The following is a 26,278-nucleotide window of genomic DNA, read 5'->3' on the forward strand; positions in this document are numbered from 1 at the left end:
CATTTAGAAACAGTAGAACAGTTTCATAATGTAGTTTATTTAAAGTTTCTCATGCATTAGTGTGGTTCCTAAAATGTACACCATTCTAACCCTTATACTCCATGTTATGATACAAAACATTTTTAAACACTGAAAAGATAGCCAAATGTGAAGTGCTTTAGTTACTCATGAATATACCAACAGTCTATGCCACAATGATATCAGTTGGGGGATGTGAAGAACTTATTTTTGCCCGGGTCAGTCTTTGCCCTGTTACTGAAAAAAAAAAAAAAAACACCACAAGTGACAAGATTGTCACAAGAAACAATGAAGAGCTAGCACATCATTGTCATACCATCCACAATAGTTAAGCAATTTACAAAAATGTTTTAATTTAAGAAGAAAAAAATCAAGTGGTCTTACGTATTGTTGAAGGCATTCTTCATTCTGCCCTTAAGAGAACCACTGGTAGGAGTCTTGGGGTATTTACTCAGCTCAGGGGAAGTCAGCGGTTTAAACAGGCGATCTGAAGAGGTGGTACATGCATGTTAGAGGCACCATGATGATTTAGCATTTGTCATAGTCCAGCATCATGTACACAAGTAACGCCAGTGACATTTGGGTGAGGGCTGTTGAGTCCCCATTGATGGGGGAAAATGTAATAGCACAGCAGCTTAGTGTTGCTGGCAAGTTGTGCGTTTACCTCTGTCTGTACTGTGGCTCTCGCTATTGATGTTGGCGTCGACAACTGATGATATAACTTGGTCCCTCGCCACCATGATGAGGCGTTTCCAGTAATCAGCAGGGAACGACAGCATTCTGCCTATGACCTTAGAGATTAAATCAACAAACCAGTTTCAAATACAGAGGCATCACGCAGAATTCAAATTGTATTACCATCTCTATGGGTGACATTGACAGTGCAAGTGTTTCAGCACCAAATCACTGGAAATACTGTGGCACTTAAAATATATATTTTTTTAAACCTTCAGGAACACTGCTAAATACTGGAATAGTGATATCAATTGCATTACATTCATGCACAAGACAGTGCCCACCATTGGCTGAATGTTTGTGTCCCTCATAATGGTCATTGGGGAGGGCTCTGCCATTCCATGTCCAACAATGGTTGGTCCAAACACTCTGGACAAATTGTTCTTGTCCATCTGACAGAGGGGGCTCTGCATGACTCTACAGTGAGAGGGAAGGCAGTGTGCAGTTTTTATTAAGACAAAACTCTTATTGAATATAGACTTCCTGTTTACTCATGCAATAAACTGCAGCCGAGTGGTCCAATTTTGCTTAACTACAATTATCGTGACGACTTATGGAACTCGACATTTATGGAACTGCAGGTTGAGAAAAATGGGTCAACGTCACATCAGTGCCCGATCATGGAGAGAAACCCAATAAAATCACTAAAGCCAGAGGTATCCCATCACCCGTAGGTGTTACCTCTGCAGATGAAGAATGAGGAAAGCCAGTGTCTCTCTGTTGGGCTTAGGCAGATCCCCTATGGCTCGGTACATTATTGCTGCGCTGTCGTCATCATCTGGAATCTCTGTAATTGACACACATCCCATCAGCGAGGCCCTTGGGACACCGTAAGATAAAGGTAACAATGCCTAGAGATACAGTACACCTCAAATCTATAACCCCTCGGCGGATTGTAATCCTTCAGCTGATTTGCTCACTTCATTATGACCGAGAAGGCCTCGAGAGTGTGGAAATTAGAGTTCTCTGTAGCATATATCTATTATTGGCTGCCAAGGAAATTAGACAAAAGCAACCCTGAGCTCCCTCAGACGTCAACGCAATTGACAAAAGAGAGGTGCTATGTCCTAAAGTCAAATCGGCTTTTCTAAGAGGCAGCGAGAAAGACTGATTTAGATTGGATAATTCCCGGCACGGTGCAAATTACCACTTACCCTTCACTCAAGATCATATACAAGATTGAAGCGAATATGCTGAAAGTAGACAAACTGGGCTGGGAGAAATATTGAGTGTTGATTGTTTTACAGTCATCAGGGAGTTGGTCAGGAATCACAACGAAATAACCATCTGCCCTAAATGGATGAACTTAAGTAAACACATTCCATCTCTCCAGCACTTTATACCTAAAGCTTTCCAAGGCGATATTGAGATCATTAAAAGTCCATCCATGAGTTACTGCCAAATGCATTCTATCAAGCATTCCATTTATGTAGATTACATAGCGCAGATACTCTAGCGCGGCTTAAGACCAGAGGCCAAATCGCAAAGTCTTGAGTTCAACACTCAGATCCTGTTTTTAAGTTCTGGGTCCATACGTGTTCAGAGAAAACTTCTCTTTTCAAGTTACGGGGAAGTCTATGGGCCAAAATGTCACTTCTGAAATTTGAAAGATGCCAACACCTGCAAAAATCATAATTTATACAAAGCACCGGAACTAATGCATCCCGTTGTGTCACGACAGCTCTACGGTACCATTTATGTAGTCTGAAAACTCTATTGCGGACAGACTACTACTGTATTGGTTCTGCACAGTGGTTATAACCTAGTGCTCTTCGGTGTTAATAATCCAATACAATTGTAATCACAGCTGCTCAACAGGCAATTAAGACCACCTCAAGAGAGGATGACTATTGTATACCCTCCACTTGAGAAACTATGGCTGCATTTAGACAGGCAACCCCAATTCTGATATTTTTTCCACTAACTGGTCTTTTGACCAATCATGTCAGCTCTTCACATCAACTCTTTCAGAGCTCATCGCGCGATTGGTCAAAATGTGTGAGGGGAAAAAAAAATCTGAATTTGTCTGTAGACGCAGCCCAAGTGTCCCTTCCATTTGGTGGTGTGACATCTTCGTGACAGTGGAGGAGTCCCAAATGGCACCCTATATAGTGCACTGCTGTACTACTGTTGACCAGGGAACACATACCACAGGCCTCCATGAAGGTTCTATGCAGCCTGAAGGTGATGAGAGGCTCCTTCAGTTTCCTCAGGAAGTCCTTGAGAAGTCCACAGACAACGTGGATCTCATCCACTCTACTGAGCATGAGCGGCCTTTTCCCATTAATGTATCTCTCCCTCAGCGCCTTCACCATACGCTCACCCCCAGGAACACGGTAGATGCCTTTCTGAAACAGAGGGAGGAGGAAGTCAAACTTATATATGTTGATAACTAGGCAAATATAAAAATGTCTGAATGGAAAGTATTCCAGATTGAGAATAACATACCTCCTCCAATCCCCTTTTCTCAATTTCATTCACGCACTGAACAATAATCTGAGGGATCCTAGGCTGGGTAGGTGGGGCAAAGCTCTCTAACGTGTCCTGCAAGTGAATGTAAATATATAATATATATCTATCTCAAACAGAACAAAGCCAGGTTGGAACTTTAAGGAATATTGAGTTGAGGTACCTCAGCTCCATGAGCTCCACATGAGGCAGAGCAGCTTTCTAGGCACTTCGGTTTACATTCGGGATGAGCTACCACACGGCAGTCCCTGCACTTCACAGCCATCTTCCCAAACCGGATCCTCTTCCCACATGGAACACACGTTTCTGGACGAATCACCTGAAAAGGGCCCAGATGGCTAGAAGTTGCATTCACATTCTAAATAGTACTAACAATTCCTATTCAAGAGTCCATATGTTGTTTAACATGAGACGGGAATCCATGAAACAGTTCTTACCGTTTTAGACAGGAAGTAGTGTCTCAAAGTTTTGCTAACAGTGGGAGTGAACACCTGGTTAAATCTAGGCTCTGTGGTGGACTCCATTTCTGTCATGGTGTCCGGCTCCACAGTAGTATCATGCTCAACAGCGGTTTCATCATTGGGAGTCCACACGGACGTTTGCTCTGAAGAACAGAAATGTTGACAATTTATTTGAATGGGAATTGGGAAACGTCGCTTGAGCCACAGCGACCGTGGAGTAAATCTCCTTTACCGCCAACAGATGAAATCTGGTGCTCCTTCCGGTAAGTCCTGGGTAGTTTCTCAGGTGTTTCCTGGGTGATGTCGATCACCATGTGAATTTGACCTCCGCTCTCTGGGGTTGTGACGGACGCGGTCACAATCGTAGTCTCAACTTCCTGAATAAGAGTGCGAAACACTTGCCATTGTCACAATTCGTATTTCATTAACTAATCTGATCATGCCATGCTAACGGAGTTAGTCAGTGCTGAATTGTCTTTGTTCACAGAGTGAAGTGGTCTCTAAAGCGCATGTGGGAGGAGAAGGAATGTGACCGAGGTAGACAAAGACTACATCCCAAATGTCACCATTTCTTATATACTGAAGTAGTACACCATAGAAAATAGGGTGACATTTCCACCTGTGCACTGAAAGGATGACACTGAGCAGAGGGCCCGGAAACTGACGAATGAGCCACCTAATAGCAAGTGACAACCCACTGGGCACAGACGTCAGTCCAACGCCTAGTTGACTGAGTTGTCAAGTAGCGCGAATGCAACAAACAAAATGTCACCATGTCATTGGATTTAAGTTAAAAATATGAAATTCCTTTGCGGTGACCAATTCAAATCCAATCAGTTTTCCATGTGAATTCAGTCACAGATATCTGGTTGAAATGACATGGAAACAATGTTGATTCACACAGTTCTTGCCGAGTGGGTAGGTCCAGGGACCCAATGGCCAGGAACACAGATGATTCCGCAGATTAAACGTCTAACCAGGAACGGCTAATGTCTTAACTGCATTCTAAACCATCCTGGGTGCAAATGAACAATTCTCTGTTAATCCAGCAAGGTTCTTTCTATACCACAAAATGTTCAATGATTTATTTTCAAAAAGACACAAGCTCTAATGACCTGCTGATAAAATGAATGTATACGTTTGGAAAAAAAAAAAAAAAAACCTTTTCATATTTTTGTGCTTAGGGCTTAAGATAGACTGGCTGAACCTAGTCACTGTCTCCCCGGTGAAAAGGCCTTAGTTCCACTCCAGCTGATTCAAATAACTTTCAGAAAAACTAGACTGCCATTGCATTGTGAAGCCAAATACGTTTTAGCAGATGATGGTGTAAAACCAGAGGGCGTCCACTTTTAAACAAAGGAATAAGCATCAATTTGCAACATGAACAATTTAGAGTCCATTTTGTGTGGTTGAAACTGAAACCCCAGTGAATTTCTTATTATGAAAGTTAACTCCATGGACCTCCACATTGCAGCCTAAGGTTGATGAAAATAATGTTTGGTCAAAAATCACTCATATTTAGCCTTTGCTTACCTTTTCCATTGGTCTTCTTTCAAGGAGATCGTCTGAACGGCCACCTACTCTTCCCCTCTTCGCTGCGTGCGCACCGACAGTCGGTCCCATGGAGGAGCGCTGGTAATGCCCAAAAGTGCAGAACATAGGTCAAAGCACCATCGTAATCATAGCTTCAACCTCAGAGGTCCACACTTACCCTTTTTTCCCTTGCTCTCGACTTAAGTGGTTTCACGGCTGTCACATCCAGGTCCTGTTCATATTGAAAACAAAATATTCACGGCAAAAGGTGACACATGGACAAGTCACATCCAGCTTTGACATTTAATTATGTGGATGTTCAGTCATAAATACCCAAAAAACATTTTAAAAAATAAAATAAAAAAACACCTACCATGTCATCATCAGTTCTATCGTAACTAATATCAGAGTGAGACAGGAATGAAGACTCATCGATGACAGATAATCTAATGAGAGAGCAGAAGAAACAAAATAAAAACACAAAAAAAACAACGGCAATGTGAAGTCATCTAAAAAGTAACGGCTGTACGTGCGATACCGTTTGCTCTTGTGCTGGGTGACGTTGGCTCCCCTGTGGTTGAAGTTGGCCAGCAGAGATCTCTGCTCGTCATTCAGACACGCATTGGACTTGCTGTCGTGGACCAGTATGTCACACATCAGTTGCATCTGCCGCTGCTGCGTAGGAATACAATATGACAGTTAAAAGGGAGGAACATGTCCGGTCTTCATTACATACGTTACAAATCAAGCCATGCGTTCATTTATGAATGTTGAAGTGCATCACTGATAAGTTCACAAGTGTTACGCAAGATATAATGGTGCTACTACATTTTCCATGAATTGGACACCGACCATGACATTGTGAAAGTCAAGGACTTCAAACAGTGTAAATCACGAGTTCCAATAGGACAGTGCAACAAGGTTAAAAGGAGCCATACCAGGTACTGAAAGTCTGCCTCAGCCTTGTAGCGCTTCTTGATCTCCACATCGACCTGGTTGCGACAGTGTTTTAGTTTGACCTCCAGGGCAGCCTGGGCTATGTCGGACTTCAACAGTAGCGCCTTGTGCCTCTTCAGCTCCAGCTCTGCATGTAACCATTTCTTCCTTGTGGCATCGTAGTTATTTACTACCTCAATAAACTCTGGCAGAAGGAGAAGACGAAAGCGACGAGGCTTAGGTCAGATACCAATTTGAACGCCCTGGGCAGCAATAATTGCCTGTTCCCTGTGTATATAAACGCCAGAACAAAAAGGATACACCATAACAATAAATGAGTACATGCAAAGTTTGGCCATGACATCTCACTACAAAAAAAACAAAAAAACATGAACATGTCTTTTAGTGGAATACACCTTGAAAAGGTTCTCAAGTCACATGTCTGAGACTATACTGTAGTGTACCATTCAACATTGTCTGTTCACATTTTAGGAGCCGTAACACTTCCTGAACTGAAAAAACCCCAAAATAACACTTACACACAAAAAAAAAATGGATTTGACTGGACATTCACTTATATAAGTCCCAGGTAAGCCCATGGACTGTAAACATCTGAAAAGGAATATGGTATTGCAGAATGGACTTCTAAGTCTGAAACAGACACTCTGGCCAAAACCAAAATGTATAGTGTAGAGCCAGAAAGAAAACCTGCATTCTGCAACAAGTTCACAACGGCTATTCAGATTGCATTCTTACCAAGTTCAGTGTTGTTCATTGCATTTTCCTCCACAGCAATCCGTTGAAGGCACAGAGAGAGAAGCTCCCTGATAAAGGCTTCGCCCATTTTACTGATGGATAGAATAGTTTGCATCTAAATACATTGAGACTAAATTCAGAAACGCATAGAGCAATGGCCTAAAAATCGAAAACTATCAATAGGCCTACACTACAGCTCCTCCTTACCTTTCAGGTAGGACGCAGGGTGTCAAATGAACATGCTTTCGGGGAGCCAAATAAAAGCCCATACCTATCACTGGGATAATCCAAACTGCACCGAAACAGGTAGGCTATTTCATGGATTTAAATGAATTAATCAATCAATAATCAATACGTATCACTAGTTTCAAAATCAATAGCCAATAAATACATTACGACAATTTGGGATATAATATCACATTAACATTTGAGGACTAATATAGGAATACACACCTAAATATAGAACATTCTAATTACAAAGCGCGCGCACCTGCTGCTGGATATGTTGACGTGACCACCCAGCGCGATCCCGTTGCCTGTCCAACAAACAGCTGTGGTGTTTAGTAGACCTGGCCTACAGGTCGGCAATATAATGTAACTTCTTAACAATGTTATTTGATGTTAACATTTTAGCCTACACGCTAGTAACATCACAAACATTTACAAAAACTGTCGGCGCTGAACCAGTAGGTCTATCTGGGCATAGGAGGCAACGATGAATGACGAATCTCCTGTCTAGCCCAGTTAGCTACCATTCATTTCCTCATTAGACTGTAGTGATGTCAAGGGCATAACTTTGTTTTGGATATTGGGGGGTATGGGTCAATGTGTTCCAGTGTCAAAAGGCAAAATACATCCAAAAATGTCCTGATAATTTGGTCAATATACCCCAATCACCATTTCTTTTATTACCATCCCAAAGTGAAATTTTAACCTTCCCAAAATAAAATACTTCATTTATTTTTGTTTGATATGCCAACATGGGTCTACTGTAGGACCTACAGTAGGTAATTCACAGTGATTTTAAAGGCTAATAAGAGTATTACTAAAATAGATAAACGGGGCTGTCAACTAAGCCAGAAATTCACCTCTAAAAAGGCCAACATTGTAATAATATTCAAGTCTATTTCGCATAAATGTACAGGTAACTGACAAAATAAAGGGAACACTTGTGTAAATGAGATATACAAAGTATATTGAAAGCAGGTACTTCCACACAGGTGTGGTTCCTGAGTTAATTAAGCAATTAACATCCCATAATGCTTAGGGTTTTGTACATGTAGGATGTAAAAATGCCAGGTTGCCCATTATTTTTTTCTACCATGGCAAAAGAAGAGAGCTCAGGGGTCTCAAAGGAGCATAGGGTGTTTAAAGGGTGTGCATGCGTACATCTCAGTCACCAGATCTCAACCCAATTGAACACTTATGGGAGATTCTGGAGCAGGGCCTGAGACAACCACCATCAACAAAACACCAAATTATGGAATTTCTCCAATAGAGTCCCGGACACAAATTGAAGCTGTTCTGGTGGCTCACTGAAGCTGTTCTGGTGGCTCAACGCCCTATTATGACACTATGTTGGTGTTCCCATTATTTTGTCAGTTAGGCCTACCTGTACATCAATAATTAGCCTACATTTCAAAGTGTAGCCTCGGATATATGTACACATTGATGCTGATATGAGGGAGGCACCAGAAAATGTAGCCAAACTTTTAATGACCTACATTTAGGCTAAACGCCAGTCATGTTTGACAAATATAATGTAGGATTATATTAACATCTAAAAAGCTTGATTTTGTTGACATACTCGAGGAACAGTTCGTTCAGATCAAATGGTCACAAGAGTGGAGAGAAAGGCCAGCACACATCACCCACCTTGCAATCTGAGCAGAAGCCGTCAGCATTTGGAAACTATTTAATCATACACTTAATTGTTTAAATCCTGGAGGTGTTATGCCATTTTATGAGGCATGTCTTAACTTGTTTTAAAGTAGCCTATGCAAAATCAGACCTTAGTTGAGGGAATTATTTTATAAACACTTCTTTTTGCCATTGAAACCAACATTTCTCTCATGTTCTGTTGGATTTCAAATGAACTTCTTTTCATTGTCCAGCAGCCAAAGACACAATCCTAGTTATATTATCAACCCATGCTTGTTTTTTGAACATTTATTTTACCCTTATTTTACCAGGTAAGTTGCCTGAGAACACATTCTCATTTACAGCAACAACCTTGGGAATAGTTACAGGGGAGAGATGAATAAGCCAATTGGAAGCTGGGGATGATTAGGTGGCCATGATGGTATGAGGGCCAGATTGGGAATTTAGCCAGGACACCTTTTACAATAAGTGCCATAGGATCTTTAGTGATCACAAAGAGTCACCGGTTTAATGTCTGATTCGAAAGACGGTACCTTACACAGGGCAATGTCCCCAGTCACTGCCCTGGGATATATATTTTTTGACCAGAGGAAAGAGTGCCACCTACCGGCCCTCAAACAACACTTCCAGCAGCTTCTGATCTCCCATCCAGGGACAGACCAGGACCAACCCTGCTTAGCTTCAAAGACAAGCCATCAGTGGGAGGCAAGCCAGCAGTGGGATACAGGGTGGTATGTTGCATCTTTGGATCTCCCCTCTTTCTAAATTTTAAACTGATATTTTCCTCTCTGTCACATGAAACCGCCTGAATGTGCAGTGCGCTTTTTAGAACAGCGTGTTACCGCTAATTGTATTTTGGAACATTTGTACGAAGCCTACTACCTGCAACTAAAAGCATATTTGTCTGTGGGGGGATACAATCATAAAATGAGGAACTGAGTCACTGCGGTGCGATGCCACATAATGCCAGTAGCTTCCTGGCACTTTACAGTGGGGATTTTTTCTCTCACCAATCAATCAAACTAATCATGGTAGGATGTTAAAGGGGGGGTCAAATTTACCTGTTTCTAATATTGTGGTGGGGGGGGGGGGGTCATGACCCCCATCCCCCCTGCAAGTTACGTGCCTTAATGATGTGCAGTTTGCGAATGATGTGTTCTTTTTGAACAACTCTTTTTACTTACTTGAGAGTCATGATCTGTTTTTCAGAGTGACTCATTAATTTTAGTCATTCATTTGACTTGCAGTAATGATTTATACAGGAGGATTAATACATGCTCCTCCGGCTCAGCAGCTCCACCTGTCTATCATGTGCACGCAGAAAATTTGATCATGCATGCAGGCAGCATAGAGAAGAAAAGGGCATGTTTAGTACTGATAAATGATTGCATGGTGCAATAATGAATGCAATTAATTGATTATTGAATGTTATCGATGGACACAGCTTTGTAGAACCAAAACATACACAGCCTGCTTCTGCTTAGCACTCAAACTGGAGAACTAATCATATGGGGGGGCTAATGCAGTTCGCGAACGATATTGTGCTCATCTCCCTTGCGGCTGCCAAGCAATTGCATTCCTCTAAGAGTCTTTCACAATCTAGTCCAGTTGCGGTCGCAAGTAGACCTCGTTTCATAGGTATTCATAAATAATCATATTTTCAGGTCTCTCCAGAGTTGCTTGATCGGGTTCAAGTCCGGGCTCTGGTTGGGCCACTCAAGGACATTCAGAGACTTTTTCCGAAGCCACTCCAACATTGTCTTGGCTGTGCTTAGGGTCATTGTCCAGTTGGAAGGTGAACGTTCGACCCCATCTGAGGCCCTGAGTGCTCTGGAGCAGGTTTTCATTAAAGATCTCTTTGTGCTTTGCTCCGTTCATCTTTCCCTCTATCATGACTAGTCTCCCAGTCCCTGCCGCTGAAAAACATCCCCACAAAATGATGCTGCCACCACTATGTTTCACTGTCGGGATGGTGCCAGGGTTCCTCCAAATGTGACACTTGGCATTCAGGCCAAAGAGTTCAATCTTGGTTTCATCAGACCAGAGAATCTTGTTTCTCATGGTCTGAGAGTCCTTTACGTGCCTTTTACTGAGGAGTGTCTTCCGCCAGGCCAATCTACCATAAAGGCCTGATTGGTGGAGTGCTGCAGAGATGGTTGTCCTTCTGGAAGGTTCTCCCATCTCCACAGTGGAACTCTGGAGCTCTGTCAGAGTGACCATCGGGTTCTTGGGCACCTCCCTGACCAAGGCCCTTCTCCCCCGATTGCTCAGTTTGGCCGGGCAGCCAGCCCTAGGAAGAGTCTTGGTGGTTCCAAACTTCTTCCATTTAAGAAATGATGGAGGCCACTGTGTTCTTGGGGACCTTCAATGTTGCAGAAACTTTTTGGTAAACTTCCCCAGATCTGTGCCTCAACACAATCCTGTCTCGGAGCTCTACGGACAATTCCTTTGATCTCATGGCTTGGTTTTTGCTCTGACATACACTGTCAATTGTGGGACCTTATATAGACAGGTGTGTGCCTTTCCAAATCATGTCCAATCAATTGAATTTACCACAGGTGGACTCCAATCAGGTTGTAGAAAAATCTCAAGGATGATAAATGGAAACAGGATACACCTGAGCTCAATTTCGAGTCTCATAGCAAAGGGTCTGAATACTTATGTAAATAAGGTATTTCTGTTTTTTATTTTTAATACATTTGTAAACATTTCTAAAAACTGGATTTTGATTTGTCATTATGGGATATTGTGTATAGATTGAAGAGGGTAAACAAAACTTTTATACATTTTAGAATAAGGATGTAACATAACAAAATGTGGAAAAAGTCGAGGGGTCTGAATACTTTCTGAAAATTACACTAGTTCCTCAATGTACACTGAACATAAATATAAAACGCAACATGCAAGAATTTCAAAGATTTTACTGAGCTACAGTTCATATAAGGAAATCAGTCAATTGATACACATTCATTAGACCCTAATCTATGGATTTCACATGACTGGGAATACAGATATGCATCTGTTGGTCACAAATACCTTAAAAAAGGTAAGGGCATGAATCAGAAGAGCAGTCAGTATCTGGTGTGACCAACATTTGCCTCATGGAGCGAGACACATGTCCTTCGCATAGAGTTGAACAGGCTGTTAGCTGTGGCCTGTGGAATGTTGTCCCACTCCGCTTCAATGGCTGTGCAAAGTTTCTGTATATTCGCACGAACTGGAACACGCTGTTGTACACTTACATCCAGAGCATCCCAAACATGCTCAATGGGTGACATGTATTTTGAGTATGTAGGCCATGGAAGAACTGGGACATTTTCAGCTTCCAGGAATTGTGTACAGATCCTTGCAACATGGGGCTGTGCATTATCATGCTGAAACGGGAAGTAATGGCGGCGGATGAATGGCACAACAATGAGCCTCAGGATCTCGTCACGGTATCTCGGTGCATTCAAATTGCCATCGATAAAATGCAATTGTGTTCGTTGTCCGTAGCTTATGCCTGCCCATACCATAACTCCACTGCCATCATGGGGCACTCTGTTCACAACATTAACATCAGCAAACCTCTCGCCCACACAACACCATACACGGTGTCTGCCATCTCCCGGTACAGTTGAATCCGGGATTCATCTGTGAAGTGCACACTTCTCCAGCATGTCATCGAAGGAGAGTCGTTGCCCACTGAAGTCAGTTATGACACCAAACTGCATTCAGGTCAAGACCCTGGTGTGGACGACAAGGATGCAGATGAGTTTCACTGAGACAGTTTGTGCAGAAGTTATTTGGTTGTGCAAACCCACAGATTCTTCAGCTGTCCGGGTGGCTGGTCTCAGACAATCCTGCAGGTGAAGAAGATGAATGTGGAAGTCCTGGGCTGGCATGGTTACACGTGGTCTGCGGTTGTGAGGCCATTGCGGTTGTGAGGCCAAATTCTCTAGAACGATGTTGGAGGCGGTTTATGGTAGAAAAATTAACATTCTATTCTCTGGCAACAGCTCTAGTGGAAATTCCTGCAGTCAGCATGCCAATTGGACACTTCCTCAAAACTTGAGACATCTGTGGCTTTGTGTTGTGTGACAAAACTGCACATTTTAGTGGGGCCTTTTGTTGTCTCCTTTGACAAGATAAATTGTCCACCTGATAGGTGTGGCATATTAAGAAGCTGATTAAACAGCATGATCATTACACAGGTGCTCATGAAACCAACACATGTTGCATTTATATTTTTGTTCAGTGTATTTATACAATCTTTACAGCTCTCTCCCTTTCGATAATCAAAGAGCCTCTGCGTTTATAAGCCTATCTCTGCATTCTGTGCTAAATTCTTTAGCTGCCATTTGCTCACGGTGTAGGCTATCATACAATGTGTCCATTTGGCAGAGGGAGGCGCTCTTGCATTAGATACATTTTCAGTTTTAGAGTTGTATCATTTTCATTTATATTTAGGGAATTTAGATTACCAACATGACAATGATTTTGAGATACAAATACATTATTATAATTGAAATTAACTGTTCAATGAAAATGTGCACATGAAATTCATAACTAGCATGCAGATCAGTAGAAAGATAGTAAGATTAGTTGTAAATTGTCACTCCACATGAAAAAGGTATACGACCCCTGGTTCTAGCCTATTACCGACAACTTCAGGAGTGTGCCGGCAAAGGGGGATTCTGTGCAGCGGGAGCAGGATGAGTCATTTGTGTCTTAATTATTTCATCAAACATTGTGCTTAAAGCATCAGACAAGCTCAGTGAATATAGTAGATTTAATTAAAACAGTATATGAAAAATATATATACACTACCGTTCCAAAGTTCGGGGTCACGTACAAATGTCTTTGTTTTCCATGAAAACATACATAAAATGTGTTGCAAAATGAATAGGAAATATAGTTAAGACGTTGACAAGGTCATAAATAATGATTTTTAATTGAAATAATAATTATGTCCTTCAAACTTTGCTTATGTCAAAGAATCCTCCATTTGCAGCAATTACAGCCTTGCAGACCTTTGGCATTCTAGTTGTCAATTTGTTGAGGTAATCTGAAGAGATTTCAGCCTGTGCTTCCTGAAACACCTCCCACAAATTGGATTCGCTTGATGGGCACTTCTTATGTACCAAACGGTAAAGCTTATCCCATAACAGCTCAATAGGGTTGAGATCCGGTGACTGTGCCTGCCACTCCATTATAGACAGGATACCAGCTGACTGCTTCTTCACTAAATAGTTCTCGTTGTGTTTTGGGTCATTGTCCTGCTGTAGGAGGGAATTGGCTCCAATTAAGAGCCGTCCACAGGGTATGGCATGGCAGTGCAAAATGGAGTGAAAGCCTTCCATCTTCAAGATCCCTTTTACCTTGTACAAATCTCCCACCTTACCACCACTAAAGCACCCCAGACCATCACATTGCCTCCACCATGCTTGACAGATGGCGTCAAGCACTCCTCCAGCATCTTTTAATTTTTATGTGTTTCATGAATGTTCTTCTTTGTCATTTGAACACCTCAAACTTAGATTTGTCTGTCAATAACACCTTTGTCCAATCTTCCTCTGTCCAGTGTCTGTGTTCTTTTGCCCATCTTAAACTTTTATTTTTATTGGCCAGTCTGATATATGGCTTTTTCTTTGCATAGAAGGCCAACATCCCGGAGGCACCTCTTCACTGTTGACTGGTGTTTTGTGAGTACTATTTAATGAAGCTGCCAGTTGAAGCTGCCACTCTAATGCACTTGTCCTCTTGCTCCGTTGTGCACCGGGGCCTCCCACTCCTCTTTTTATTCTGGTTAGAGACAGTTTGCACTGATCTGTAAATGGAGTAGTACACAGCGTTGTACGAGATCTTCAGTTTGTTGGCAATTTCTCGCATGGAATAGCCTTCATTTCTCAGAACAAGAATAGTATGATGAGTTTCAGAAGAAAGTTATTTGTTTCTAGCCATTTTGAGCCTGTAATTGAACCCACAAATGCTGATGCTCCAGATACTCAACGAGTCTAAGGACGAACAGTTTCCAGCTGTGCTAACATAATTGCAAAAGGGTTTTCTAATGATCAATTAGCCCTTTAAAATTAACAACTTGGATTAACTAACACCACGTTTTTTGAACACAGGAGTGATGGTTGCTGATAATGGTGGCTACTTTGAAGAATCTCAAAGATAAAATATATTTCGATTTGTTTCACACTTTTTTGGTTACTACATGATTCCATATGTGTTATTTCATAGTTTTCATTTCTTCACTATTATTCTGCAATGTAGAAGATAGTAAAAATAGAGAAAAACCCTTGAAAGAGTAGGTGTGTCCAAACTTTTGACTGGTACTGTAGATGGTAAAAGATCAAATTTCTGGACTGCAGCATTGTAAGATATTTTTCCATAAATTGTTTACAGACAGATTATTTCACTTATAACTCACTGTTTCACAATTCCAGTGGGTCAGAAGTTTACATACACTAAGTTGACTGTGCCTTTAAACAGCTTGGAAAATTCCACAAAATGACGGCATGGCTTTAGAAGCTTCTGATAGGCTAATAGACATAATTTCAGTCAATTATAGGTGTACCTGTGGATCTATTTCATGGATCCTTCAAACTCAGTGCCTCTTTGCTTGACATCATGGGAAAATCAAAAGAAATCAGGCAAGACCTCAGAAAAAAATTGTAGACCTCCACAAGTCTGGTTCATCCTTGGGAGAAATTACCAAATTCATATGTACAAACAATAGTATGCAAGTATAAACACCATGGGACCACTCAGCCACCATTCCGCTCAGGAAGGAGACGCTTTCTGCCTCCTAGAGATGAACGTACTTTACTTTGGTGCAAAAAGTGCAAATCAATCACAGAACAACAGCAAAGGACCTTGTGAAGATGCTGGAGGAAACAGGTACAAAAGTATCTATATCCACAGTAAAACAAGATCTATATCGACATAACCTGAAAGGCCACTTAGGAAGGAAGAAGCCACTGCTCCAAAACTGCCAATAAAAAGCCAGACTACGGTTTGCAACTGCACATGGGGACAAATATCGTGCTTTTTGGTGAAATGTCCTCTGGTCTGATGAAACAAAAATAGAACTGTTTGTCCATAATGACCATCGTTATGTTTGGACGAAAAAGGTGGAGGCTTGCAAGCCAAAGAACAGCATCCCAACTGTGAAACATGGCAGTATCATGTTGTGGGGGTGCTTTGCTGCAGGAGAGACTGGTGCACTTCACAAAATAGATGGCATCATGAGGAAATAAAGCTGAAATAAGTAATTCTCTCCACTATTATTCTGACATTTCAAATTCTTAAAATAAAGTGTGATCCTAACTGACCTAATACAGGGAATTTTTACTAGATGTCAGGAATAAAAACTGAGTTTAAATGTATTTGGCTATGGTGTATGTAAACTTCCGACTTCAACTGTATATGCATGAAACATAGTGGGGAGAACATGTATTTGATACACTGCCGATTTTGCAGGATTTTAATCCATGACGGCATAATGTGTTACTAATGGTTTTCTTTGAGACTGTGGTCCCAGCTCTCTTCAGGTCATTGACCAGGTCCTGCCGTGTAGTTCCGGGCTGATCCCTCACCTTCCTCATGATCATTGATATCACACGAGGTGAGATCTTGCATGGAGCCCCAGACCGAGGGTGATTGACCGTCATCTTGAACTTCTTCCATTTTCTAATAATTGCGCCAACAGCTGTTGCCTTCTCACCAAGCTGCTTGCCTATTGTCCTGTATCCCATCCCAGCCTTGTGCAGGTCTACAATTTAATCCCTGATGTCCTTACACAGCTCTCTGGTCTTGGCCATTATGGAGAGGTTGGAGTCTGTTTGATTGAGTGTGTGGACAGGTGTCTTTTATACAGGTAACGAGTTCAAACAGGTGCAGTTAATACAGGTAATGAGTGGAAAACAGGAGGGCTTCTTAAAGAAAAACTAACTGGTCTGTGAGAGCCAGAATACTTACTGGTTGGTAGATGATCAAATACTTATATGTCATGCAATAAAATGCAAATTAATTACTTAAAAATCATACAATGTGATTTTCTGGATTTTTGTTTTAGATTCCGTCTCTCACAGTTGAAATGTAGCTATGATAAAAATTACAGACCTCTACATGCTTTGTAAGTAGGAAAACCTGCAAAATCGGCAGTGTATCAAATACTTGTTCTCCCCACTGTACATTATGGAAAACGTCCCTCACACTCAGTCAAAGTTAGTCGTAGAATAATGGACTGGCAAGAATTTGTGGCCGTGAACTTTTAAAAGGTTAGTCGGAAAGTTCTGAACCTGACTTTGAAAAATAAATGTAGAAATCCATGTTATTCAATTATTGCACCCACACTGCTCGTGCTCAAGGAGCGTCTGCGTTGCCAAGGGCTAAAATATAAGTCCTTTCTATTTCTGACGCAGATTGCGCTGCAAGTCCTGCCTCTCACATCTCCTCATTGTTTTATAGAAGCAGGTACCCACGTGCCATCTCCTCATTGGTTACACCCAGGTGGGTGATTGAAAGACAAACTGTGTTGCCAGTCATTTTGGTAATGCTATAAAAGTTTAGATGCCAATCACCATATAAATTCAAAGATGAAAAAGCCTGGAAGGAGGAGAGATGGTTAGAAACGATTTGGATGACCGTTTTATGTGTGGATTAATTGTCAGAGTACCTTGTGCATTTCAGGTAAAATAACAACTGGGGTGGCAGGTAGCCTAGTGGTTAGAGCGTTCGACTAATAACCGAAAGGTTTCAAGATCAAATCCCTGAGTTGACAAGGCAGTTAAACCACTGTTCCTAGGCCAACATTGAAAATAAGAATTTGTTCTTAACTGACTTGCCTAGTTAAAAAAAGTATGTTTATATCCCAGGACAAATTAGCTAGCAACAGCAAGCTAGCTAATTAGGACAAATTTGCTAACAAGCTAACTAGCCATAAATGTTTAATACTTTTTGACATGTCCCCAAATTAGTTTGTTTTGATATTTTAACCTGCGTGTCGTGATCACGTTTGGTGTATGGGGACAAAAGACATTTATGCACGATGGTGCACGCGCGCAGCCGGTGTGGGTTCCGTGTTAGCCTAATCATTTAAACCACCTAAATATATTCACAATCCCTGAACATTTAGTATTTGAAACTCAAACATTCCCCAACTGCTTTTTCTAAAATCCTAGAAGATCTTTATCATTCTCCCTACCTTATATTCCAATGCATTCAACATTGTGCATGTCCACCATGGTATTGGGCAGCGGCGGACTCATCTGGTATAGAAATCAAACTCTGGTCATCTTATCGCAGAGCACATTGTATACAGTTTGCCCAGCCTTTTTTAAACACTGTATTGCAATATGTGTAGGATATGCCGTGTTGGATAATATGCATTTGCAGCTGTAACGTTGGTTTTTAAACCTCCATTTGTAGCATACATGACACACCACATGTCTTTCCATTTACAGTACATGCTTTTAATTGTGTTTCTATGCACATTATATGATTGAATGTTTATTTAAGCCTGCAGCTAGTTAATTGAAATTAGACATGTAACCATGCCAACACATTATGAAAAAATGTAATTCACAGACAGAGTGCTAGCTAATGAAACACTAGCTTCTTGATCAGGAAAATTGACATTTACAATAGCTAGGCTAGTCAAACTGTAACATTGGCTAGCGTTCAATAAATTGGCTAAGTGGTCAACAGAGTTACCTCTTCATATGATCAAGACAATTTGCATTGCATGCTGTATATTTCAAGTGCACTCAAACATATATTTATGTTACTTCAGTCATAACACACAGACAGCAGCCAGAGTTCATGTGAGGCTGTGTTTCAATGACTGTCTGTCTGTGTTTACATCTTAAATAGAAGCCGGGCCATTGGCTGCCTTCATCACGAGGCGTATGTACGGGAGTTCTGATTGGTTCCAAGTTTAGCAAACAGTGTTGAAATATACTTTTATGAGAAAATGTGCAAGAATTGCCAATACATTTTATAGTACAAAAATCTGCTCCTCCCTAGACGGGAATAGTTTTTTGGTTTCGGCCCACCACCTAGAAGTCATAATTATGAGATAGTAGGTCACAGTGTATACTGTCTTTGTCTACAATTACATCGTTTACAAACAATGGAGTTAAACAAGCTGAATCAATCAATCTGATGTCAACCAGATCATCGACAACTCAGCTCAACAAATCTCTCCAATCCATTAATATGGAACAATATCACCACAAACAATCTCTCTCGAACACACACACACACACACACACACACACACACACACACACACACACACACACACACACACACACACACACACACACACACACACAATGTGTGATTGACTATAGGATATACACCTCATACCGTCATGACCTATTGACTTACATTCTCAAAATAACGACATGCTATCTCATAATTATGACTCACATATCTCATAATTATGACTTACTATCTCATAATTATGATTTACTATCTCATAATTATGACTTAATATCTCATAACTAAAAGTTTTTTGGGGGTGGGTGGGAACAAGCTTCCATAGCAAACATTTATTGCATAGCCTAGTTGGGATTGAAAATCATCAAACCTTTCACCTCGCAAACACCTTGCTACTCTTCTGCCAACAAATCAGGTGAGGTTGAATTGAAATATGCAAAAAAATATGTCTAGGCTACATTGTTTTTGATTACTAGGCCTACATGAATAATGTAATGTGCATTATTGCAGTGCAAGAAAATATAGGGTTGGGTTATGTAGGTTGGCTGTGAAAACCTCTGTAGGCCTATGAGTAGGCCTAGTCTAAGGTTGATTTTATTGTGAGGCTTTAGTCCCTTCCATATCCATAGCACAAATTGAGGAAGTGGCAGAAACCAAACTACTAGGAGTGCAGCTCGACAACTGCTTATCATGGTCAGCTCAAATAACTAATCCATGTAAAAAAAAATATTAAAAACTGTATGAATGATCAGAAGGATAGCGAAATATTTACCTGGAAAGATTCTTAATCGGGAGTCAGGTGAACTGTCCTTCTGTGGTCAAGTGAAATTAGGAGGCTGGAGATTGCACAGAACAAAGCAGCAAGGATTGTTTTAAGGTGGAGATATGGTTCTTCTCTTGTAGTCATGCTCTTGGTTGGTTATCAATCAACAAGATACATTTTTTTTTAAAAACATGCTTATTTTATTTCACTATGCACACCATTTGAAATGGTCAAATTCTATTCACAACAGTATTTAGTTGGTAAGAGACAGACGTTCTGTAAATACTAGGAATAGATTTCCCACCATCTATGTGTTACCTTGACAGAAAAGAGAAATAGGCAAAAGAACATTTAGATTTAGAGCGGTAAAGAAATTGAATGATTTATCTGAGCAAACCAGAAACCTTTCAATATATAAAATTCAAACAATACTTTAAAACCATTTAACTATAATAAATTGGAAGGTTGTGTGGGACTATGGTAGATGAAGGAATCAATCTATCTTTTCAGACCGACACATTGACTATCTGGTCAAGTTGTCAGTGTATTATGTATGTTTGTAACAGTGAAAATGTGATCGGATTAGAAATTGCATTTGAATGTTTAAGGACTCTTGGAATATTAGTCCAAATGAGGACTAAAAAAAGATCCTAATAAAATCAAATCAGATCAAGCACTGCCAGTTTCCAGAAAGCAGAGGGTGGATGTTCTCAGAAGCATCGTGATGTTAATGAATGCTGCTGCAATGCATTCACACATTATTCTGAAGAAGGTACATCATTCATTTGATTGGAGAAAGTAACGCTGTCACTTATTTACAGGAGATGGCCGTGTGGTTATTTTCATTATTTCCATAAAATCATAATATTTGCACATTCGGTACATTTAAGATGAAAGTGTATCAGGGACTTGGCATTCCGGGGGATGTCTTTTACGGCTTTGCTTGCAGCAGCTGTCAGACAGCCCCTGCATGATAATACGTGTTACATTGATGTGTTGTCAAACTGTAGTTATGTTCACCAACAAATCTCAGCTGACTGAGTACAAGGGGTGCGTTCAAAATCAAACAGTTGTGAACGTTTTTATCAATAAGCAACGCGTTTCAGGTTTTACTGTAAATCATGGAGTCTGGATAACATATTCAGCAATGTGCCCATTACATTTTTACTATACTGTTCGTAGGCCTACCTCATCTACAGAAGAAGAAGAAATGTTTGCAAAAATATGTTGTATAAGCCTGGTTAGACAGACAAACTGGTGAGGCTAATTGTTTTAAGAGCCATTTGAAATAGTTGCAAATAGTATATATTTTTTTAACAAACCATAATGTACTATTTTGATAAATGTGTGCCCGGCTAGTCTGACGTTGACTCAGTTACTTATAGCCTTTTTATTGACTCCAGACAAGCCAACCACCGGACAAACCAACCACTCTAATGATTGCATGGGATAGCCTTGGGTGATGACATAATGGCCATTGATGGTGCGTTTTACAGGCCAAAAAGGCCTTTCTGCATTGTTTGTTGATTCTCTACATTGGCGTATAGAAAACCAAATCAAACCAATCTGCTGTTTTAATCGCTGTAAGGTCTAGAAGGCCACAGCAGAGTTTATTGTTTTTTTATTTAATCAATGGCCTCAGATGGTGTTTGCATAGCTCCATACATAACACTTGCGTACTGCTCCTGTAGTGTCAAGGTGAAATGGGATATTGTTTTTTTCCCCCAGTAGAGGGCACTGTGGATGTTCATTGTAGGATGTCCAGTAGCCAGTACCTCGTTTAAGTGTGTGGTTGTGTGGCCTCAGTGATTAGGACGATGTTTGAGCAAAGCTTTGTTGTGTTTGGTTGGCTTTACTCTACTCACAAGAAAAAAATAAGCTCCCTGCTGATATCAAAGGTGTTAGTCCTTTTTGTCTCAGTGTTGAAATGACTCTATTACACAAACAGTAGTTCTAGCTGGCTAGGAATCACTTGAATTCGAGACCCATATTTTGACGTGAAATGAGGCCCTTGAGTCTAACGCGAGATCACAAGCAACGCTGCTTGGTTAGCTCCAAGTTTGAGACACAGGTGTGAAACTGTGATTTTACTCTTTGCCTTGAGCGTTTATTCATTCTGAGGTAAGCACAGACACTGGTTGTTAAGCTCTTAATGAGTTTGAAGACAATTAGCTTCCTACTCATACTGATTTTTGATTATTGACTGAAAGTCAATATCACTATTATTAGACAGATTGGAAAGTAATTGAAAGTTAAATTACAGTGGATCTATCTCTTCATGTGACACTGGTAGAGATTTTATCTTTGAATTTAAGCTTTCCGCTGTTAACACAAGAATGTGTATGGCCTGTCAGTTGTAACACAAACATTCCAAAAAATTTAAATAAGGAAAGTACACTGGCTACAACTCATGTAATAAGCACTTCATATTATGGCTAACGCTTAGCAGAAGTGCATGTGTAAATGTTTTTGAATACTAAACACAAGTCTGAGTGCAGAGCAAATCTGAATTTTCCATGTTTTTAAGAACATTTTTTTTAGAAAGGGTGCAGTATTAGATCTCAATTTTGACTCTCTGTGATGCAAATATGGTACACTACATCTAGGAGAAAGATAATGTGTAATCTTGCAGGTGAGCCATCACTCCCACACCCTTACCCTATTTTAGTTGCAGTATGTCTATTTGAACGAGAATAGACTAGAGGTATTTTAATGAATCCTTTGTATGAAGCAATTTCTATTAAACTTTCTCTTTCACCCACCTCTCTATCTCCGTTCCCTCTTTCTCACACACTTTTATTCTCTCTGTGCCCCCCTCTCTTCACCCCAGGCATATAATTCCAGTGTGATTTTAGAAATGGAGTTTTGGTCTCTAAATTAAATGCTCTCCCAGTGCCATGTTGATAAAAATGTAATTCTGATAGGGAGTGTTGCGTTGAATGCAAAATCTGTTATTCTCTGGAGTATATTCCCATTTGCGTTGTTTAGAAAACCCTAAAAATAATCAATTGGTGATAATAAGACATTTGATTCATGAAAGCCTTCATTTGTGGGGGAAATTGACATTGCAAAGGATTTTCCTTGGATTAACACACATTACTGCTGTTAATGTTTGTAGAGAGAAAATTGCGTCATCATAAGCATACCATTTAAAGCTTAGTTTTCTATTGTGGTATGAGTTCCACTATTGTTGATTGGTTTCTGCCAAATGTATAAATTGGACATCAGGGATGCTATGTCAATGTAAATGTACTATATAACAAACTATACACAGATGAAACTTAGTTGAAATGACCATCTAAAAATCAACCCAAATGTATTCAGAATTAGCCACGTGTTTAGCTTCCATTTTTACTCTACTCTGTAGTCTTGGGACGGCCACTAGCTGGTTACTGCACCTGTACACAGCCCATCTGTAAATAGCCCACCCAACTACCTCATCCCCATATTGTTATTTCTTTTTTTGCTCCTTTGCACCCCAGTATCTCTACTTGCACATTCATCTTCTGCACATCTATCACTCCAGTGTTTAATTGCTAAATTGTAATTATTTCGCCACTATGGCCTATTTATTGCCTTACCTCCCTAATCTTACTACATTTGCACACACTGTGTATAGACTTTTATATTGTGTTATTGACTGTACGTTTGTTAATCCCATGTGTAACTCTGTGTTGTTTGTGTCGCACTGCTTTGCTTTATCTTGGCCAGGTCGCAGTTGTAAATGAGAACTTGTTCTCAACTGGCCTAAGTGGTTAAATAAAGGCGAAAAATATAATAAAATAAAAGATGTCACTTGCGCATTTTAAAGATGATTTTTTAATGAGAGTCCATTTGGGCAGCTTCTGTTTCTCGCCTCAGTGATTCTACAGTCTTGACCTCCTCTGTCTCACTCAGAGTCCTCATAATTCATTTAAACTGGTTTCACATCTAGTCCAAAGCACAACGAGTCTAAATAAAAGGAAGAATATGTCCCTAAGAGAATCTAGTATGATGAAGCGTTAAGGCTAGACGTGAACACAATCTCAACCATCTGTAAGGAAATTATACCTTTTATATATCAATTTGTGCTATATTGTTTGTCTTCTTAGCCAGTAGCTATCAGTGGCAATGCACTTACAATAGGCAGTTTTGTTAGCACAAAATAGAATTTTGTTCAAGTTCACGGTTAGCCAAGACGACTGACGCAAGTTGAGTAGTATTAGGTTGAGGTCTTATGTCTTATGTCTTAAGTAAGGTTGTTATGCAAGCATCATTGAGTCGAAGACAATTGGTTCTTGTCCATGGTCACGGGTAGGCTATTTACTGTAAATGTTTTTGTTTTTTTACCATCAGAAGAAGTATCACTGTTTGATACTGAAGCCTGCAGCTGACGGGCCTGCTTGTGTCAATCTGGAACGGTGGTCACCCCAGAGTCTACGTCAAATCTCTTCAACTGGAATGACGCCATCTACACCGAGAGCCGCCACTCTGCTACGGACAGAACATTCACTTAGTGGCGTACTTTGCTTAAACACTGCCGGGGCCTGCTGCTGAAACATTGATTTTTAGTGTGTAGCATTTTTGTCTGTGGTGCTGTTATGAAGGTCAAGGTGTGTACTAAACAAGGGATCCTCTGGGATCCATTATCAGCAATCGCCGATGCAGGGAATAGATTCAATGTCGAAAATAATACCTTTGAATAATTAATTTGTTTTAAATGGGCCACTAACAGACTGCACCCAGGGGAGGTCGGAGCAGGTAAGTTTACAAGTGCTGTTTTAAAAAAAAAAAGCTGCGGGAGACCTTGGGACTGTCGATAAGAAGGCAAAGGAGAGCGATTGAAGCAGTTCTTTAGTGTAGAAAGCATTCAAGACATTGGATTGTTGACATTGGAATGAGATGAAAACGAGAGTGGGGTTTTGAGTATGCTCAGCTTACAAGCATGTCAGTCAGCTGCAGTGGTCAGAGAGTCGAGTGGACATTCGGAATTGACAATCTGGCGGCACATGTCTCAGGAGGACATGGGTTTAAATACTATTTCAAATACTTATCTGTGGTTGATTGAGCTTGCCTGGCTTAATAGAACCAATAGAATAATCGCCTGAGTTATGACACTCCAGGCAGACTCGGGGAGGCTAAGTATTTAAAAGATTTCAAGTAGTATTTAAACCTGGGTCTTTTTTTTTTAGCTAGTTGTCAGAATAAGACCCCAAATACTTTGTGGCATACTGATTGCTTCAAACAGTTGTTGAGGTGTGTTTCTGTCTCAGTTAAGCCAATGAAAGGTGACTATTCACTGGACTGTGGCAAAGCAATGCATAAATGAATTCATGGGTTTTGTATAGATGCAAATTATTGGAATGTTTGTCAACAGAGGAGTTTTTTTGTCATGTTTTAATGTATTCTAAGGAAGCTTGAAAGATAACCTACAATGGGGGCGAAATGTCAACTTTGAACACGCAAATCTTGTTCCGTCTCGTACGCAGCCCTTTTAAAATGGTTTTCTCCATTGGCTATTTCCAGTGAGTAGGAGATGTTCAGTACAAATGTCACTATTTGACCTTTTGGTTGCCATTCCATTTAACTAAAGGACGCTAGCATAGGCTTCCCATAAGCCTTCCCGAGATGTTTGGTATTAGCGAAATGAAGTGTCCCAATTAGATTTTTTTGTCATGTTTTATGCGACTTCAAACCACACTATGTGCCCTGATATGTTAGTGGAATCAGCAAGCATGTTGAACTACTGACAAGCTTTTAATAGAACACTTGGCAGCCGAGCACTTCATTTGTTGATTTTGTGGAAATGTCACAGTTTCCCAAATCTTCTATTTGAACATCACATCCCGCTGCAACTGCTCACTTAGTAAGACTGTCAATTTACTTTTAAGGTTGAGAGGCATCCCTCAGCTCCCATCGGACATGTTCGTTTCATTTATTACAAGTTATTTTCTTCATTCATGATGTTTCTCCTGAGAGCAACCATCATTTTTTCTTGCAAAAACACACACACACAATTAGTGTGAAAACAGGGCCCATATGAATTCAGAGTGAATCGGGAGGGAGAGAGTGGTACAAGAGGAAACAGTGAATTCAGGAATGAACTGAAAGTAAACCAGACATACTGAAGGAATCTCTGTTCTACAATCTCAGGAAGCCCGTTTTATTCTTTATTCATGTTGCGTTGATTCGAATGCGTCTTCGTTTGGTTGTCGAATGAATGAAGACACAAGTGGAATTGTGTCATAACGACTTCTGAGGATAGTCTCCCAGCTGGGCGGCTGCTTGTAGGCCCAGCAGTTGTTTGTTGTTTGCATTATATGTATTATGTAGTGTTTTCTGTTTGCTCTGAATCAGATAAGAAGTATACACATGCATCTGAATACTGTATCTTACACAAGACTGGTATTCGTGCACATTTCCTGTGAGAGAGGTGATGATGCCACAAATATACTGTTCTGTTATGTCAACGTATTATATACTCCCATGTAAATTGTGTTGTGGTCTCTATTTAGTGATAACGGGTCACTTG

The 26,278-nt window shown here is 40.5% G+C and overlaps 1 protein-coding gene across 1 annotated transcript; it reads right to left on the minus strand.

Annotated features, from left to right (window-relative positions):
• Nucleotides 1-16: 16 nt before the first annotated feature.
• si:ch1073-416j23.1 (rac GTPase-activating protein 1) lies at nucleotides 17-7,260 on the minus strand. Its single transcript, XM_021596995.3, has 17 exons — nucleotides 7,116-7,260; nucleotides 6,909-7,000; nucleotides 6,155-6,357; nucleotides 5,755-5,891; nucleotides 5,590-5,662; nucleotides 5,395-5,448; nucleotides 5,217-5,315; nucleotides 3,916-4,060; nucleotides 3,660-3,826; nucleotides 3,386-3,541; nucleotides 3,202-3,297; nucleotides 2,903-3,101; nucleotides 1,435-1,540; nucleotides 1,038-1,170; nucleotides 683-809; nucleotides 403-505; nucleotides 17-255 (listed from the first exon to the last, which is right to left on the minus strand). The coding sequence occupies exons 1-17, from the start codon at nucleotides 7,175-7,177 to the stop codon at nucleotides 201-203; spliced, it is 2,007 nt and encodes a 668-aa protein (XP_021452670.2). The 5' UTR covers nucleotides 7,178-7,260; the 3' UTR covers nucleotides 17-200.
• Nucleotides 7,261-26,278: the final 19,018 nt, after the last annotated feature.

Source organism: Oncorhynchus mykiss, chromosome 3, assembly GCF_057628025.1.
Source record: "Oncorhynchus mykiss isolate SJ-2025 chromosome 3, ASM5762802v1, whole genome shotgun sequence".
Lineage (NCBI taxonomy): Eukaryota > Metazoa > Chordata > Actinopteri > Salmoniformes > Salmonidae > Oncorhynchus > Oncorhynchus mykiss.